The sequence below is a fragment of the Myotis daubentonii genome, chromosome X (genome assembly GCF_963259705.1).
Source record: "Myotis daubentonii chromosome X, mMyoDau2.1, whole genome shotgun sequence".
In the NCBI taxonomy this organism is placed as follows: domain Eukaryota; kingdom Metazoa; phylum Chordata; class Mammalia; order Chiroptera; family Vespertilionidae; genus Myotis; species Myotis daubentonii.
The window spans coordinates 129,593,886-129,611,811 of NC_081861.1; the positions used below are offsets into that span (position 1 = coordinate 129,593,886).

General features: G+C 41.6%; 1 protein-coding gene across 3 annotated transcripts in view; it reads right to left on the reverse strand.

The window, feature by feature from the left end:
- The window catches only part of CDKL5 (cyclin dependent kinase like 5), a 188,129-nt gene that overhangs the window by 24,715 nt on the left and 145,488 nt on the right, over positions 1–17,926 (reverse strand). For 2 of the 3 annotated variants that reach the window (XM_059679844.1, XM_059679843.1), the window contains 4 exons: positions 16,279–16,402; positions 6,741–6,840; positions 1,650–1,766; positions 194–585 (listed from right to left, as the gene is read on the reverse strand). In XM_059679844.1, the coding sequence (XP_059535827.1) occupies positions 199–585; positions 1,650–1,766; positions 6,741–6,840; positions 16,279–16,402 (728 nt within the window). In that variant the 3' untranslated portion in view covers positions 194–198. Of the gene's footprint in view, positions 1–193; positions 586–1,649; positions 1,767–6,740; positions 6,841–16,278; positions 16,403–17,926 lie in introns of those variants that run through there. The other variant, XM_059679845.1, reaches the window with a different exon arrangement.

Genomic DNA, 17,926 nt, shown 5'->3' on the forward strand with positions numbered 1-17,926 from the left:
ACTAGCATTTGTGGCCATGAGGAGCCAGATGGCTCCTCACATACGATATTGCACACACCTTCATAAAGCTGAAAATACTGGCTTACCACTCTGGCCCAGCCCATTTCCCATCCCACCCTCCAACCCCTTCCCTCCCCTCCCAACTGGCTCCCCACCCCCCTGCCCCCACCCCCACCCCCACCCCACCCCAAGCACACATTACAAGGCCGTCTCTTTTAAATCATTTAGATTTGGCATTCGAGACCGATTTGTTCTGTTATAAGGGTGCCCATTTGGCCCACTCTTGGCTCCCAGCTGTTCAGAGTAGGAAGGCCCTTCTGTGGCACTCCGGGTCACAGAGGACACGTGCCAACCAGGGTCCATCTGACCTGGCAGCTGAAGGGCTGGCCTGCCCTTTGGTGTGGGCTCCTGCCGGATGTTACTGCTCGCGCCAGAGGCCTGGGCCAGGGAGTGAATCCGAATTTCCGAGAAGGCATTTTTGACTTGTTGAGGTGTTAAGGGCTGGAAGCGCGGGTCCCCAGTAGCCGGGTGATTGGAAGCTGAAGAGAGATGCAACAGCTTGCGCAATGATTTTAATGGCTGGCTCTGGAAGACAAGATGAGAGTGTGTGTAGGGTAGACTGGAAAGCAGATCTGAGATGAATTCATAGAGCCAGAGAGGGTGGGCCCTAGGGGGAAGGAGGGCCTAATCCAGCCATGGGCAAACTAGGGCCCCCGTTTGAAATGAATAAAACTAAAAAAAAAAAAGACCGTACCCTTTTATGTAATGATGTTTACTTTGAATTTATATTAGTTCACACAAACACTCCATCCATGCTTTTGTTCCGGCCCTCCGGTCCAGTTTAAGAACCCATTGTGGCCCTCGAGTCAAAAAGTTTGCCCACCCCTGGCCTAATCCAACCTTATCTGTTCTTTTTTTCTTTTCCAGACAAGATTGGAGTTATTTTTCTTTAACAAAAAAGCCTATGCCTGGCCTGCATGGCTCAGTGGTTGAGCGGAGGCCTATGAACCAGAGGTCATAGTTCGATTCCCACTTGGGGCACATGCCTGGGTTGTGGGCTCGATCCCCTGTGTGAGGTGTGTAGGAGGCAGCCTAGCGATGATTCTCTCTCATCATTGATGTCTCTATCTCTCTCTCCCTCTCCCTTCCTCTCCGAAAACAACAAAAAATATTAAAAAATATAGTATGGATTTCAAAACTTTTAATATTCTTTCAAGAAAGTTTATTGTATCAGTCTTTCAAAGCCCAATTTATATACTACCACCTTTAATGAAACCTTAAATCTTCCCACTACCTCTTCTCACCTACTCTTACATTTTATGGCATACCTCACTTTTTATCACCAATTATGGTTATTTATGGATTTTCTATCTCTCTTAGGCCACAAAGTATTCGTGGGCTGGGCCATGTTTTATTAATCCCTTAATCCCATCCCCACCCCAACCCCAGCTATGTGAAGTCTAATGGAAGATCACTTTTTTTCCTAGGACAAGGGTCACTGATGCAAGATCCATCTGGACCCCCAAAATACACCTGGATATTCTGGGGAGATCTTAAGACTTGTTGAAACATTGACAGGCTAAATTTCTCAACTATGCCCCCTCCAATATGCAGTCTAAGAGTCTAGGAGTGATGCATGGGCCACTCACTTGAGGCTGTAGATCAGAGATCTTCTCAGGACGCCACTCCTTTGGTCTGCCAGTTGTGGTGTTAGAGTGAATGGCTTTCTGCAATGTCAGAAGATCAGGGCCTTCAGAATTGGACAGCTAGGGCAGGATATTGACAAAGATTCAATCAGCACACCAATAAGCCTAACTAAGATATGCAACCACACCCAAGAGAAGAACAAAAGCAAATCACACCAAACCAAAACTCAACCTTCCCTAAGAACCGCCCCTCTCCAAAAAAAAACCCCAAGAAAAAAAACAATAAAAAAAGAAACCCAAACTCTCCCAATGTTCACAATGCAAGTGATGCCAGTTAAATTCTGCTGCCCTCTTAATAATTTTCCCTGCATTAGGAAAAATTGGCAGATGTCATGCAGCTTTGTTAAAACCTCAACGTTTTAAGCATTCCCATGCTGTTAGTTTTAGTCGCTGTAAGAGAGAGCAGTTAAATTGGGCTGTACCAGGAATTGCTGTCGTATCCTCATTCCACATTGCAGTTAGGTTATGAACCAGTTCAATAAAACAAAAATTTGTTCCTGCTGGGAAAATGATCCAGACACTGTGTTTGGTGGTACTCAAAGAAGTCTAGCAGGTTTTCAAGGGTAGCAAAGTGGAAAAGTATGTTTGAATCATAATCACAAGACATTGCCCAGTAAAGAATCTGGGTCTAGCATTATGCATGATGAAAATGCTGGAAATTTGTGCCACAAATTCCACACGAATGCAACTGGTCCATTCACCAATTTTGGTGAACATAGTAGAGTAATGTCAAATGCCAAGCAAAACCCCTGGCTTTAAACCCAGTGACCAGCAAAAGCTAGAGCCAGGCAAGAAAAAAACAAATCACCAACTAACAGAAGCTGTTTTTTTCATGGAGCCAGCTAGCTCACTCAATTTGGTCAATTCAACTTGGTTTCAAAGAAACAAACTGCCAACCAAGTGTTAACAAACTTTGTGAGCCAAACAAAAAGACATTTCTGAATTACAAGTGTTAATAGAATTCTTTACAGGAAATAAGGGGTTTTATGAATGCTGTCTGCCAACAACTGGCAAATCAGACAATCCAAACTAGCCTTTCACTACTTTGTTTGCTCAATAGCCTTTTATACTTCAACCTCCGTAACTAATTAGGAATATCCAGAATGGCTAAGAATTTATATCTCAGTGAATTTATGGAACTGGCTCAGGTACTTAACTAGCACAAAGAGAATATGACCCCATGAAAATAAAAGACATGCTGTTGTCATCAGTAAAACAAGTTTACTGGAGTAGTTTTCAGGGCTACCATACGTAAAAATGGGTACCATGGGTGGAATGACTACAGGAAGCTTTTTCAAAGAAGAACTATGCTTTAAATGATTCTTTGAATTAAAAAGAGGAAAGAGGGATTTCTTGATGCTTGGATTCTCCCCGTTGGTGGAATCTGTCTGCAATATAAGATACAAATAAACTAATTGCAAAAGAAAAGAAAAAAAGGTGTTCTTACTGAAACTTCTAGCCCTTTGGAAGCCCTTAAATTGTTAAATATTAGCAGTCACTGAAAGAATAACTGTGCTATGTGTGTATCTAAAGGGGGTACTGTGTCATTTCTCACCTGGACAAGAAGATGCCAACAATGTAATTAAGACATGCCAAAAACTTCTACATATATGGAAAACATGTGGTCATGATCAATACCTACTGAAGGGATACCTAGAAACCTACACATATCATTCACATTAAGCTTACAAAACATTTAAGGACTTATTTATTATCAGAAATATAATTATTATAAAGAATTGTGTTTAAACAGCTATTGATGAACTTCAATCTCTTCCTAATTGCTAGAGAAGACTTCAGCAATTAAATAATCTACCATGCAAACTACCTATTCGGGGGAAAAAAAGATAGTGCAGACTCTTTGAACATGGTCAACTCTTAAACCAGAACACATCACTTGGAAGACCAAGACCACTGTTGCAGGATTCTACCTTCAAGGAAGAAGCCTGGTTCTAGGCTGTTAGAAATATTCCTCCCATGGAAAATATCTGGAGCAATTCAGAATACGGGATTTCAAAGTGAAGAAACAGAAAGCTCAGTCTTTAAATTGAAGCATGATTACCAGTTGAGATAGATACTAACTTGGGTACAACTACTAAGTTGGCAATCACCATATGCTCTGAGGGTTTATGTAACTCTCTGGATTTGGAACTGAAGCCAGATTTCCCAAGGCGGCTTCCAGATTTGCTTGAGTCAAAGCAGGCACCTTTACAATATAACATTATTTTTTGGCACCACTTTCCCCTGTTGTGGATATCTCAGTTCTCAGAGAAGTAGAATGCATATGACAGCATTCCGATCATCTTTTACAGCTGCGTGTATGAGAACATCTAAGTAAAATAGCCCATGAAGTTTCTTGTTCCCATGATGGGCTCCCAGGAAAGACTTTAACTTGCATCACTAAGGAGGCCACAAGAGAGCCCCAAGGAACAAGTGGTCTGAGGCTCTCCACAGAGATGGGGCTGATGGCAGGGACTAAGCCTGGGCCTGCTAGACAGGAGAACCCACCTCTAGTTCTCTCAACTGACAGGGCAACTTCGGGCAGATCTCAACTTGCCTGGGTAGTTCCTATATCAGCAAAATAAAAGGGTTAAACTAGATTTAGGATCCATCGAGGCTTTAAAATGTCTTGCTTCTCTGTGTGCCCTGGGCATCAGATTTCCCCTTTCTTGAACCTTATGCAAATGCTATAAAGCATTCAATCTTTCAAAGCTTGGTTACTTAGTTTCCGTTTGCTGAGTTCTAGAAAGTGGAAAAATCTAACTTTAATTCTATTTCTGTTCATGTGAAGGGGGCACAGTTAACAAAATGCTTGGTTTAGGAGGCTGAGGTCTGGCAGAAGTGCTCTTTGGAAATCTTACGCTAGATACCAAAGTCCTTAAAAACATTTTTTAACTAAAAAAATTAGAGGTACAAAAAGCTTTTGGTTTGGAATGCTTAACCCATACAGAGATATTTTGAAATTACTTTACAGACCAAAAATGAAATGTATAGCCCAGCTGGTGTGACTCAGTGGTTGAGGATCCACTCATGAACCAGGAGGTCACGGTTGCATTCTGGTTGGGGCACATGCCTGGGTTGCGGGAGGCAGCTGATCAATGATTCTCTTTCATAATTGATGTTTCTACCCCTCTCTCCCTTTCCCTTCCTCTGAAATCAATAAAAACATTAAAAAGTATGAAAACCTTTAAAAAGTACATTCAAGTGGAGAGGATGTTAGAGAATAATAATTTTCCTATTTCTCTTAACCTATACTATTTCAACATCTAAAATTTGAACCAGATCCTGAATAATAGAGTTAGTCAACATGTATATATACTCGACTTAGGCCACAATGAGCTTGGGGCTTTAAATTTAATGTTGGTCTAAGACAGACAGACATCAAAATCCAAATCTATATACAAAACACCTTCAATTCCTTGGTTTTTGCCACTTTCTTCCATTTAACCACCTCACAAGTGGCTATAGACCTGAGGTCAAGAACAAACACATTAAAATAAAAATAAGACTGGTTATGAGGAGGTAGTCTAAGTTCAATGTTCATGATAGACAAGTGTTCTATAGACAATTGTAGAAGTGTTATTTTATGAGCACTTTAAATATTTTGAGCTTTTCTACTTTAAATTAAGCCTTGTTTTGTTCATCTAGTGACATTTTGACTTGAATTTCTGCTTTAAGTGAGTTTCAGTTAGAGATAAGGCAGTTTTTTAAAAAAATAAACACTTCAGGAATATCATGCAGTCATTAAAATGATAATAAAATTTGTGTAGCACATAAATGTTGTGTGTATTGATACATAGATATACTATTAAAAGCCAGAATACAATACTGTACTAGAATGATTACTATTATTAAAAATAAACTAAAAAACCACCTTTTCCCACGAACATATGCATAGGCTAAAAAACTAAGACAAATTATACTGAAATCCTAATATTAGTTGTAGTAGAGTGGTAAGATTATAAATGATTTTTTCTCAATTGTTCTGTGATGAGCTCATATTTATTTTATAATTAAATATATAAGTTCAACAAATGAACAAGTGAAAGAATAATCTAGAAAGGTAATCTAGAAGGATTACCAATACTTCTAGAACATCTGTGAAGTAAAAATCCTTACTTCAGCTATTATTCTTTAATACTATCATCTATTTCGTCTTACTGACTGACTCATAATCCTTGAATCTTTTTACCTTTCTAAATAAATGAGAGTCAATCATGTATGAAGTAAAACTAGAAACAAAATTATTTAAGATGACCCACTCAACATTGTGTAGTCTGGAAGGTGTCATAAAGCAAAGGGGGAAGCAGGCCTCACATGGGTAAAGAAGTGCCCGCTGAACTGGAGGCCTGGCTTCCCCATGTTTTCTCATGTCACTAACCAGCAGAATCCTTGCTTGGGTGGTTCAATGATGTAATGTGCACGGTTCCATGGAGCCAGCCCTGGGTTCAGGCAGAGGGCTCCCAGGAGCTAAGACTCATTCTATTTCACAGTTCAATAACAGCATATACATTTCTTCCTACTAAAGCAAGTCCTGAAATGTCAAATACTATTTCCTCTTGGTGACTCTGCAGCCCAGAAGTGCACTTGTAAACATGGGAATTAGATAACCAGCCAAGGGAGAATAATGAATGATGGTTAGTTATAACTTTTCAGATTTAAACATAAAACAAAACCATTTACTGAGTTTCCACATATTGTTAACCCCCAGAGAGAAATAAATCCTGTAGTTTCATAGGTTTTACATGACTACAAATCCACATAGATAAGACATTTATTGAGAGAGGCTTAAAGTGCTCTTTCTCATACAAATTAAATTTCTTCTATTCCTGGAGATTCTGTTGAGTCTAAAAAGGCTCTGTGACAGGAGGACAGTTGTATAGAATTTGAGAAAGAAACATATACAGTGCATGCATATCAGATCTCAAAAACAATCATTCACTTTGATTGCCACATACAAAATGTAAAGTACTCATGGACTAACATAGACTCGTCTGTCATTGTACCATATATAGAAATTAGCCATCTACTTACTGTTTGAGATTTCTTCTTTTTCTTTTTCATTGACCTGAAAAAACCTTGTTTTTCCTTTTCTTTGAGTTGTTCAGAATGACTAATGTTTTCAGGTCCTTTCCTAAATGGGAAGACATTTTTATCATATTGATTTTTCAATCATTCTCCTACAATTTTATGACAAATACAATGAATATGAAAAATGCATGACATCTGGTTCAAATAACCATGAAGATTCAATCACACAGGTAAAGCAACTAAAAAGCACAGGAGGAACTGAATCTAATCAACCATGGCTAATGATTAGCCTTTGGCACAGACTCATTCCAACTAGCAATTTGAGCATTATTACAAATGATCTGTAACTCTGCTGCAGGACCATTTTCATGCAGTTGAAAACCTCAGAATTAGGAGTCTAAAAAACACATGGTCTAAAGAACACCTTCTCTGCAACCCTCCAAGGGAAAGAGAAGAAACATTTTCATTATCTTCATTTTTCTACTTACCTTCTTAAAACCAGCTTGACAAGTTCATTATTGGTGGCTTGCCAAGGTACTGAACATAAAAAACAAATAAACAAAAGCAATGCTGCTACAGAAACATCTATCTATACATATAAAAGCCCAGTGACTGGAACAGAATGACCAGAACTACTGGTGGCTATGATGCTCACTGCAGCAGCCAGCCAGCCTGATCCTGGCCCTAATCGGCTCCCCTCCTCCCGGGCTGGCCCAGCTCCTGATCAGCCCCCAACACCCTGATCGGGGTGGGGCTGGCTGGCCAACAGCCTGCAGCCCCTCCCCCCGGCTAGCCCAGCTGATGGGCCCCATCTGTGCACGAATTCATGCACAGGAACTCTAGTCCTATCAAATAAAAGAGAAACATGGTAATTAGCGCACGACCGCTACCCTTCCCATTGGCTAATCAGGGTGATATGCAAATTAACTGCCAGCCAAGATGGCGGCCGGCAGCCAGGCAGCTGGAAGCGAACATGAGGCTTGCTTGCTTCAGTGACGGAGGACTCCCATGTTCCCCGCCTGCCTTGCTGGCCTCTGAGCTGCAACTCTAAGCAACTATGTTACAAATATAGAAGCTAAACAAAACCCCAGAAACCTGCTTTAGTCGCAGGGCTTCAGCCAGCAGGATTGCAACATTGTTTCAAATACAGAAGGTAAACAAAGGCCGGAAACCTGCTTTCAGCAGCGGAGGTCTAAGAGCTGGAGCCTCAGAGCTAAAGCTGGCCCAGAATAAAAAAGAAAAAAAAGAAAAAAGAAAAAAAGGAGCGATTGGGAGCTTCAGTCACCAGCTAGCCTGAAAACAGCCCTCAGCCCCTCACCCAGACTGGCCAGGCACCCCAGTGGGGACCCCCACCCTGATCCAGGACACCCTTCAGGGCAAACCAGCCGGCCCCCAACCATGAATCAGGCCTCTATCCTATATAGTAAAAGGGTAATATGCCTCCCAACACCAGGATCAGCGGAGCCGCGAGGTCTCCGGCACTGGGATCAGTGTGACAGGGGCCAGCGCCCAAACCCCCTGATCGCCCTGCGGCTCTGTGTGTGACAGGGGGCGGGGCCACAACCTCCCTATCCGCCCTGCTCTGTTCATGACAGGGGAAGGCGCCCCAACCTCCTGATCAGCCCTGCTCTGTGCCTGATAGGGGGAGCTCCCCAACCCCATGATCGCCCTGCGGCTCTGTGTGTGACAGGGTGCGGCGCCCCAACCCCCCCTCCCCCCCAACGGGCCCTGCTCTGTGTGTGATAGGGTAGAGCTATAACCTCCCCATCGGCCCTGCCCTGAGTGTGACAGTGGCGGCGCCCCAACCCTCTGATTGGCCCTGCTCTGTGGGTGATAGAGGGCGGCGCCCCAACCCCCTGATCCGCCCTGCTCTGTGTGTGACAGGGGGCGGTGCCCCAACTCCCCTATCGGCCCTACTCTGTGAGTGACAGGGGGGAGCTCTTCAACCCCCTGATGGGCCCTGCTTTGTGCATGACAGGGGGGAGCTCCCCAACCCCCTGATGGGCCCTGCTCTGTGCGTGACAGGGGGGAGCTCCCCAACCCCCTGATCAACCCTGCTCTGTGTGTGACAGGGTACGGAGCTCCAACCCCCCTGGTGGGCCCTGCTCTGTGTGTGACAGGGGGTGGCGCCGCAACCTGCCCATCAACCCTGCCTTGAGTGTGACAGGGGGCGGTGCCCCAGCCCCCCAATTGGCCCTACCCTGAGCGTGACTGAGGGTGGCATCGCAACCTCCCAATCCGCCCTGCTCTGTGCATGACAGGGGGCGGTGCCCCAACTCCCCAATCAGCCCTGCTCTGAGCCCGACAAGGGGCTACACCTAGGGATTGGGCCTTCCCTCTGCCACCCGGGAGCAGGCCTAAGCCAGCAGGGCGTTATCTCCCAAGGGGTCCCAGACTACGAGAGGGCACAGGCCGGGCTGAGGGACACCCCCCGAGTGCACAAATTTTTGTGCACCGGGCCTTTAGTTTATATGTAAAAGGCTAATATGCTAAGTGTCCAACCATCTGACCAGTTGCTATGATGCACACTGACCACCAGGGGGCAGAGTCTCAACACAGGAGCTGCCAAGCTGCAGTGACTTGGCAGCAGCGGTTCTCAGGTGACACACACCAAAACCAGAGAGGAGGGAGCCCAATTCCTCGCGGAGCCACGCGATTCCACCTTCAGTCGTGGGTTATGTTGTTGCTAGGGCATTGTCGGCCCCAAATCTGGTTTACTGCACACTTGCATTTGCATTCCACACCCTGTATGACAGCAACTTTGCAGAGTACCCTTTCGCACTCTGGGGCCCCTCAGGGGATGTTGGAGAGCCAGTTTCAGCCCGATCCCCACAGGCCAGGCCGAAGGACCCCACCTGCTGGAGGGACCCCGCTCCCAGTCCTGCCCCGCCAGCCACCTTCTAATTAATTTCCTTCCAATGTGCATGAATCCATGCACCAGGTCACTAGTTTAAGATAAAATTCTATAACTCTGTAGACTGAGGCTTTGAATCTTTGCCTGATCTAATCAGTCCGAAACAGAATTTGACACTGTCCTGCACTAGAGATTGAGAGGCATAGCAGATCTACCAAATACACAGTCACAAACCCAAACAGGCAGCCAAAATGAGGAGGCAAAGAAACAACCCCCAAATGAAAGAACTAGGAAATTCTCCAGAAGAAGAGATGAATGAAGCAGAGATAAGAAATTTATCAGAAACATAGTTCAGAGTAATGATGTTAAAAATGCTCTTAACAGTATGAGAAAAGATATAGTAACTATAAAAAAAGAACAGTCTGAGATAAAGAATGACATAACACAAATAAAGAACACACTGGAAGGAATACACAGCAAATTAGGGGAAGAAAAAACATTTAAAAAATAGGACAGCTTAAGACAGCTATGGGACAATGTGAAACGTAACAATATTAGAATAGTAGGTATGTCAGAAGAGATTGATAGAAAGGAATAGAGAAGGTGTTTGAAGAAATAATGGTAGAAAACTTCCCTAACCTGGTAAAGGAAAAAGTCACACCCATTCAGGAGGCACAGAGAACCCCAAGCAAGAAGAACCCAAACAGGCCCACGCCCACACACATCATAATTGAAATGCCAAAAATTAAAGACAAAGAGAGAATCTTAAAGGCAGCAAGAGAAAAGAAAACTGTTACCTACAGAGGAGCTCCAATAAGGCTGGCACCTGATTTCTCATCAGAAACTCTACAGGCCAGAAGGGAATGGCATGAAGTACTCAAGGTAATGGAAAGCAAGGATCTGAAACCAAGATTACTATATCCAGTAAGGCTATCATTCAAAATGGAGCTTCTTCTTCTCATTACAGCAGTCCTTTTAGCATTTCTATCAATGCTGGAGCAATGATAATTTCTTCTAAAGTGTTTAGCCTAAAAGTTAACAGGAATCCCAAGGAAGTAAAAGCACGTACTGTAGGCACAGGTGTTCCTAAAACTTATTAGGACCTGCAATTTTAAACATCACTGAAAGTCCCAACTTCTGAAATGACAGTTTTATAATACAGCACAAACAATAAAATCCTAGTATTGGAACTCTGAATGATCTAGTTATAATTTTAAAAGCTGAAAACTTCAGACAGGGTGGAATGGGTGAGAATGAAATAAATGAAAAGTTAAATTGTTTACATGTAGTATTGTTACATTGTTGTCCTAAGGACAGATTGAGATTTCGGTCATACTTCTTATGGCAAGTACTTTTGAGATTAAGTAGATGAAACCCTCTTGCATGAAGCCTAAAGACAAACTGCCCTAAACTCCATTCCAGGCCACAACATTTAGTCATGTGAGGGTTCTAAGAAACACAGCAGAAACAGAATAGTCTGCTGTTGGAACCACAAAAGTAGGACTCTTAGGATTGAAAGGAACCTCAGAGAGCACCTAGTCCAACCAGCAATGCTATTTTTAATGTTCTGCAACTTCCAGAGGTTAAATAATTATTTGCTTATGATATACCTTATATCCTTCCATAATGGGGTCTGCACAGTACAGTATTCAGATGAATAGATAGAAGATTTTACCAACCAGAAAGTCTAACAAAATCTCAAAGAACTGCTGAGGGTCAGTAGTAAAAGTGCTTTCTGCCAATCTTTAAGGGGGACACGTTCTCCATGACTGCAACCCCAGGAAGGGAATGGATGTCACTATAAGAATGCTAATGCTGGCGAGAGAGGAAGTGAAGGCTTGAGACACTGGTCTTAGGAGGAGAAGGATGTGAAAAGGGAAGAAGAGTCTATCTAATAAGATGGAAGTGAGAAGATGGGGGCAGAAGAGGCTAAGGAAAGAGAAGGAGCAGGACAAAATGCCAGTATCTGTTGTTCCTTGTGACCCAAACACAGGGAAGATGAATCAAAGACCCTCTGCAGCATCTTTTCAGAGGCATTGGATAAACTACAGCCCGGAGGGAGGGAGAATTATGAGGAAAACATCTTCAAACTGAACCTGAGCAGAGGTGGTGGGGCCAAGATCCAGCCAGGAAGAGATCCCAAGGGCCAAAACAGAAAGAAATATTACCCTTGAATTAGAAGATGGAAGCTAGGAGTGAAGTGTGAGTGTACATGTATCATAAAAGACACAGGAGGAAGTCAGAAACGCAAGTGGGAAAGAGGGAGAAGCTACACTGAAACACACACATACAGAGAATTAACAGAGAAACCCAAGGGAGAAAAAGTCTGGGGGAGAGACTCAGAGATGGTGAGAAGCTGCCTGGAACACAGGCCCTGAAAAGCTGTGTTGTACAAAGAATGAAGAGGGAGACTTAAACATTTAGAACCAGTACTATACCCAATGGGTAAGAGTGCACCCTATAATATAGTTCAAATTTGAATTGTCAACCCTGTGCAGTTATGTGCTGAGTTGAGCTAATTGTACAGCAATAGACGGGTCCAAGAGGAGCAGCGCAAGAGAAGGGCAAGTGGGTGATCACATAAATTTCAGGGACAGGAACTTTAAGAAGGACCACCCGGCTAGTTACCTGGAACATTATCCAGGGTTAATAAAACGGCGGAGGTGGGAGGTGATGATGGTGTGGGGTTACCAGTCTGCTTCCTGAACAGTCTGGGGACTCAAGTATTATCTCATACAACAGCTATTTCTCTAACTCAGTGGTTCTCAAACTTCTGGCCCTTTAAATACAGTTCCTCATGTTGTGACCCAACCATAAAATTATTTTCGTTGCTACTTCATAACTAATTTTGCTACTGTTATGAATCGTAATGTAAATATCTGATATGTAGGATGGTCTTAGGCGACCCCTATGAAAGGGTCGTTCGACCGCCAAAGGGGTCGCGACCCACAAGTTGAGAACCGCTGCTCTAACTGGTCAAGAGGAAAGAGAGAATTCAAAAGACTCACTTAAAAAAGGGAATGAATTAAAACCAACTGAATCAAAGTCAACCAACATTTACGGAGTACTTTGTATGTGTCAGGCCTGTGTTAGGTGTTGGAAGTATAGAGGAAAATAAAACGAGGAGTGTGACTTCAAGCTGCTCACAGACTCCAGACAGGAGCCCCACAGGTTTGACAGGGTCAGACATCAGAGACTTCAGAATAATCGTTCTGGGAGTAGCATGAAGGTGAACTGAAGAGGAGAGGGGCATTAATTACTCTGTGACACTTTCCTTGCCACCTTCCCTCCTCTGGCAGTGTCAATAGGGTGGTCAGTAATGTTTGAGAAGAGAAAATCAGCAAATAATTTTGTGACTTAGGGTGGCAAGCAATAATGGACACCAACATATTAATAACTCTACAAGAAGAAAAAGCCTGGGATTGTGCAAGTGAGTGACAGCAATTCTTCACTGGGATTTCTCATTAATTTGGTTTACTGTTGTAAGCATCAGTTTTTAGCCCAATTTTGACAGCAGTCTTTCTAAACATATTTATACATTAAGCAAATTAAAAGCATCCTATTTTTATAAATATGGATTTGAGATAGCTGAGATGGCCAGAATAACCACTCTGGATAGTATACTACAATATCTATTTATTACTTATAATAAGACATAGTAGCTTGATTATTTTTTTTCATTACAAAAATGTATACACTGTAGAAACATTCTCTTCCCAAAAGAAATGCAAAGTACTACTATCAAGGAGAAACAGACTGCCCTTAGGAAAGTAGTAATTTAGAAACAGCAATTCACTGTTGCCATAGCAAGGATCATTCGTGTTTTTGTAACAATTATCAAACTACATTTCTTTCAAATATACACAGTATGGTGAAACAATGAGATTACTTGTTTAAGAAAAAACATCATGAGAAGTCAAGCTTAACAAATGACTTAGACTAAGTTAGATGTGCTGCATGAAGAAATATCATAGCAACATTATCAAGAGGGGCAATGGGAACAAAAGAATATCGAAATTCACCACCAATGATCTGGAACTCTCTCAAGCCTATTACTAGCAGCAGAGTACAGATGACTCAATGGAGACTTGTCTAAAGTTCAATGTCCCAATTGTGCTTCTAATTTTTTTAGAACTGTTTTCAGGTTTCCACACATTCCTAGGTCTAATCAAGCTCTATTCAAACTGATTATCAAAAAGACAGAAGCAGTATGTTGTGAGTACCACCTATACCACATTTGGACTCAGTTTTGATCTGATCTACCTAATTTTCACTGGACTCTGTTAATCTGTAATTGATACTCTTTTAACCATCACTAATTCATTAGGCAATGAACAAGAGGAAAAACATTTTTTTCTGTAATTCCACATTCTCATAATTTAGACACTATTCTCAAGGCTTGTTAAAGCCACACTTGAAAACTGTCAATGCTGATAATTAAAATAAGTTGCAACTGTGCTCCCAGGTTAATGTATAGGAAATCTTGTCTTCAGTCACATAAAGAAAGAATGCACCAAAGTTCATTAGCAAAGTAAGTGGAAGGGAGACACCTGAGCAGTCATACTGAAGTTAGAGAACATGAATGGTAAACACTGCTGACATTAAGAAGTTATTGCTCTAGATGCTTTTGATGTTTTATCCCAGTTAATCATCACTTTAACCATGTGAAGGAGATGCTCTTCCTAGCCCTATTTTACAGATGAGGGAAAAGATGTCAAAGTCACATGGCCAGAAAGTGACATTAATCAAGATACTCTATTTCCAAAGTCTAGCCTCTTAGTCGTCACTAATTTAAGACTCTCATTTTATAAATGAGGCAATGGATGGAAAGTGTGCTTATAAAAGAAAAAGTATTTATAGCTTTAAAACTCACTTTTTTTAAAAAAGTATATTCATCCTTGGAGATGTCTTTTTTTTTTGTAAATATATTTTATTGATTTTTTACAGAGAGGAAGGGAGAGAGATAGAGAGTTAGAAACATCGATGAGAGAGAAACATAGATCAGCTGCCTCCTGCACATCTCCTACTGGGAATATGCCCGCAACCCAGGTACATGCCCTTGACCGGAATCGAACCTGGGACCTTTCAGTCTGCAGGCCAACGCTCTATCCACTGAGCCAAACCGGTTTCGGCTAAAACTCACTTTTATTATTGTTTTAAAAATAATTGCCCTAGCCCGTTTGTCTCAGTGGATAGAGCATTGGCCCTCAGACTAAAGGGTCCCAGGTTTGATTCCGGTCAAGGGCATGTACCTCAGTTGCAGGCTCAATCTACGGCCCTGGTTGGGGCACATGCAGGAGGCAACCAATCGATGTCTCGCTCTTACATCGATCAATGTTTCTCTGCTCTCCCCCTCCCTTACACTTTCTCTCAAAATCAGTGGAAAAATATCCTTGGGTGAGGGTTAACAGAACAAACAAATAATAATTAGGTTATTTTCACCACTGGGCACAGTAACAATGAAACCTCGAATAACCCTGCCAACAGGGTCCAAATTGTGAAACCACACAGGGTTAGGAGAACTGACCTAAGGCCCTCTGTGACTTCTGGCAACACCAGAGATGGGACCTCTGGCAGATTGGTCTCATTCTAAATTCAGTGTGTTACAACAATGCACCATTTTATTCTACTAGTGGAAAACTTGGTAGGTAGTTCTATGAAGTACACATAAGTGCCCCTCACATCTGGATTCTGGGCAGTCTTTCTGGGCAGCTGAGAATACAAAGTCCACACTACTATTTTTAAAAAGTCCTTACTTCCAGACAAATCCTCTGAGACTTGATATACATTATAGTCTCCTTAAATTTTTATTACATATGACACAAGAAGATAAAAGGATTAGCAAAGTCGGCACATTTTAACATCTGGCTACCACTACACTTTTGTGGTACCATAAAGAATTGTTTCCCCATTTATCTTTTTACCATGAAAAAAGTAAGTTGGGCCTGGCCGGGCATGGCTTGGTGGTTGAGCGTCGACCTATGAACCAAGAAATCATGGTTCAATTCCTAGTCAGGGCTGTTTCGGGCTCAACCCCCAGGGTAGGGCATGCAGAAGGCAGCTGATCGCTGATTCTCTCTCATCACTGATGTTTCTACCTCTCTCTTCCTCTCTGAAATCAATATGTATATGCGTTTAAAAATAAATCTTTAAAAAAGTAAGTTGGCATAGAGATGAATGATACAAGCTGTGGAGTCAGAATCCATGTAGGACTAGATCCTAGCTCCTGATACTGGTTGTCCAGCACCCAACAAGCTCCTTACCATTTTTAAGCTTGGTTTCCTCATCTGTAGAATGGGAGCCTCCCCTACTTCAAAGACTGATTGTGAGAACTGAATGATAAAGTGTATACAAAATGCTAAGCAAAGTGCTTGCTGCATGATTCAATAGCAACAAAAGAGGAGATAGCGAAAGCATCAATCATATCAGAAGAATGCATTGAAAGACTTATGAGGTAGTTATTGCTCCAGGAATTTTTTTTTCTTTTACATGATATTTAATATAAATGCTGCACTTGAAAGAAACCATTACAAATAATGACAGGTCACATTTTTCTTATCAAACAATCTCTCTTGAGAAAGGAAGACCTAGTACGAGAAAGAATGATAAATGTTTATTCAGAATTTCTTTGACATCTCAAATCTCCAGTTAGAAAAAATAAAGGTAGAAACAAACCAAAATCCTTACCATGTTTCGAACGCTGGTTGTCTTTTTGAGTGGTTAGTTCCCGAACTGCTTTCCGAAGGCAGGGAAGAAACTCTGGCTGACACATTATTCTCATGGAAAGAATTATCTGGACGTGGAGATGGCACTAGATAAAGAAAGTCACTAATGTACTCCTTTGGTCAAAGCACTATTCAAGTTATTCTATTGTATTTTTTCTCACATAAATAAAACCCAACTATGCAAAACCTATCCTTAGTTTGAAGTGATTTTTAACAATATGTGTGCTGGAACATACAAACTACCATTTAAGTCTTGACACTTGGGAGGCAGCCTCAATTATATATTTTAAAAACTAAATCCCAAAGAAATTTGGTTACTTGCACAAGAATACAACTTTTTCTCTAAGTTCTCAATCCAGGAATAAACAAAGAAAAGCCAAATTGTATTTGAGTAAATACTTTTCTGCTTTTTAGGTGAGGGTTACTATTTTTTCTGTCAATTTCTAAGCTTGGTCGTAAATCAAAACATATTGCAAATTTCATCACAAAAAGAATATACAGGCTGTATATCAAGATAAATGACACCATTTCACTTGACTCTTGACCAGTAGAATGGAAGTATTCTAGAAACATCTATCATTTCAGTGATACCACTAAATCTTCATCCAGTTAGATTTAGTAAGATTATTGAAATGGCAGCTTGTCTCCAGATGTTCACTTCGTTAAATCTTTTCTTTCTATTTGTACACTTTCTAAAAGAAAAAAGTGGGTTATCAGGAAGACAAATGAGGGGCTTTGCTGATATTAACTGATTTAATTTACTTGCAAGCAAAATAAAACTGTGGATCCAGATTCATTAATTAGAATTTTGTTAACATTTTATATTAAAGTATATTCCACAGACATCTACAGAAATAACATGATCCATTTTAGAAGTAAAACTTACAGTGATAGAAGAAAAGGCTTTTGTTCATGTATTCTACAAGATTGTTTTAAGTAACTTTACTCTGAATTAAAATTTTAATCCCATAAGATCCTAAAGTAATCATGGCATGAAAAAAGAGTACATTAAAAGATATATTCAGCCCTAGCCAGTTTGGCTCAGCGGATAGAGCGTCACTTCGGACTAAAGGATCCCAGGTTCGATTCTGGCCAAAGGCACATACCCAGGTTGCGGGCTCGATCCCCAGTGTGGGGTGTGTAGGAGGCAGCCATTCAATGATTGTCTCTCATCATTGATGCTTCTCTCTCTCTCCCTTCCTCTCTGAAATCAATAAATATATTTTATAAAAAGGTATATTCAATGCCTTATGCTTTTTTTCAAAGGTAGCACTAGGAGAAAAAAGAGTAGCTTAATCATTCAATATACATTTAGTCCTGAATAACACTTATATGTATTTATTTAGCTCAGGTTCCTGGTTAAAAAGACCAAGCAGCTATCCATTCTGCACCCCCCAATTCCTGCCCCTTTCCAGCTGTCCTCCCTAATTAAGACAATAGTGAGAAGCCAGGCAATGTGGGTATGGGGGTTGTGTGGAAGGTTTTGAAAAGCTGAGCCTCCCTGACCCAGGACCTTGCCCCACCCTGATGGGCTTGCTGTCTGTCTCCTTACTATAGGCTAAGGCTCCCCAGGAACTCCTCAAAGAGGATTCCTTTCTCTGTCAGCATCT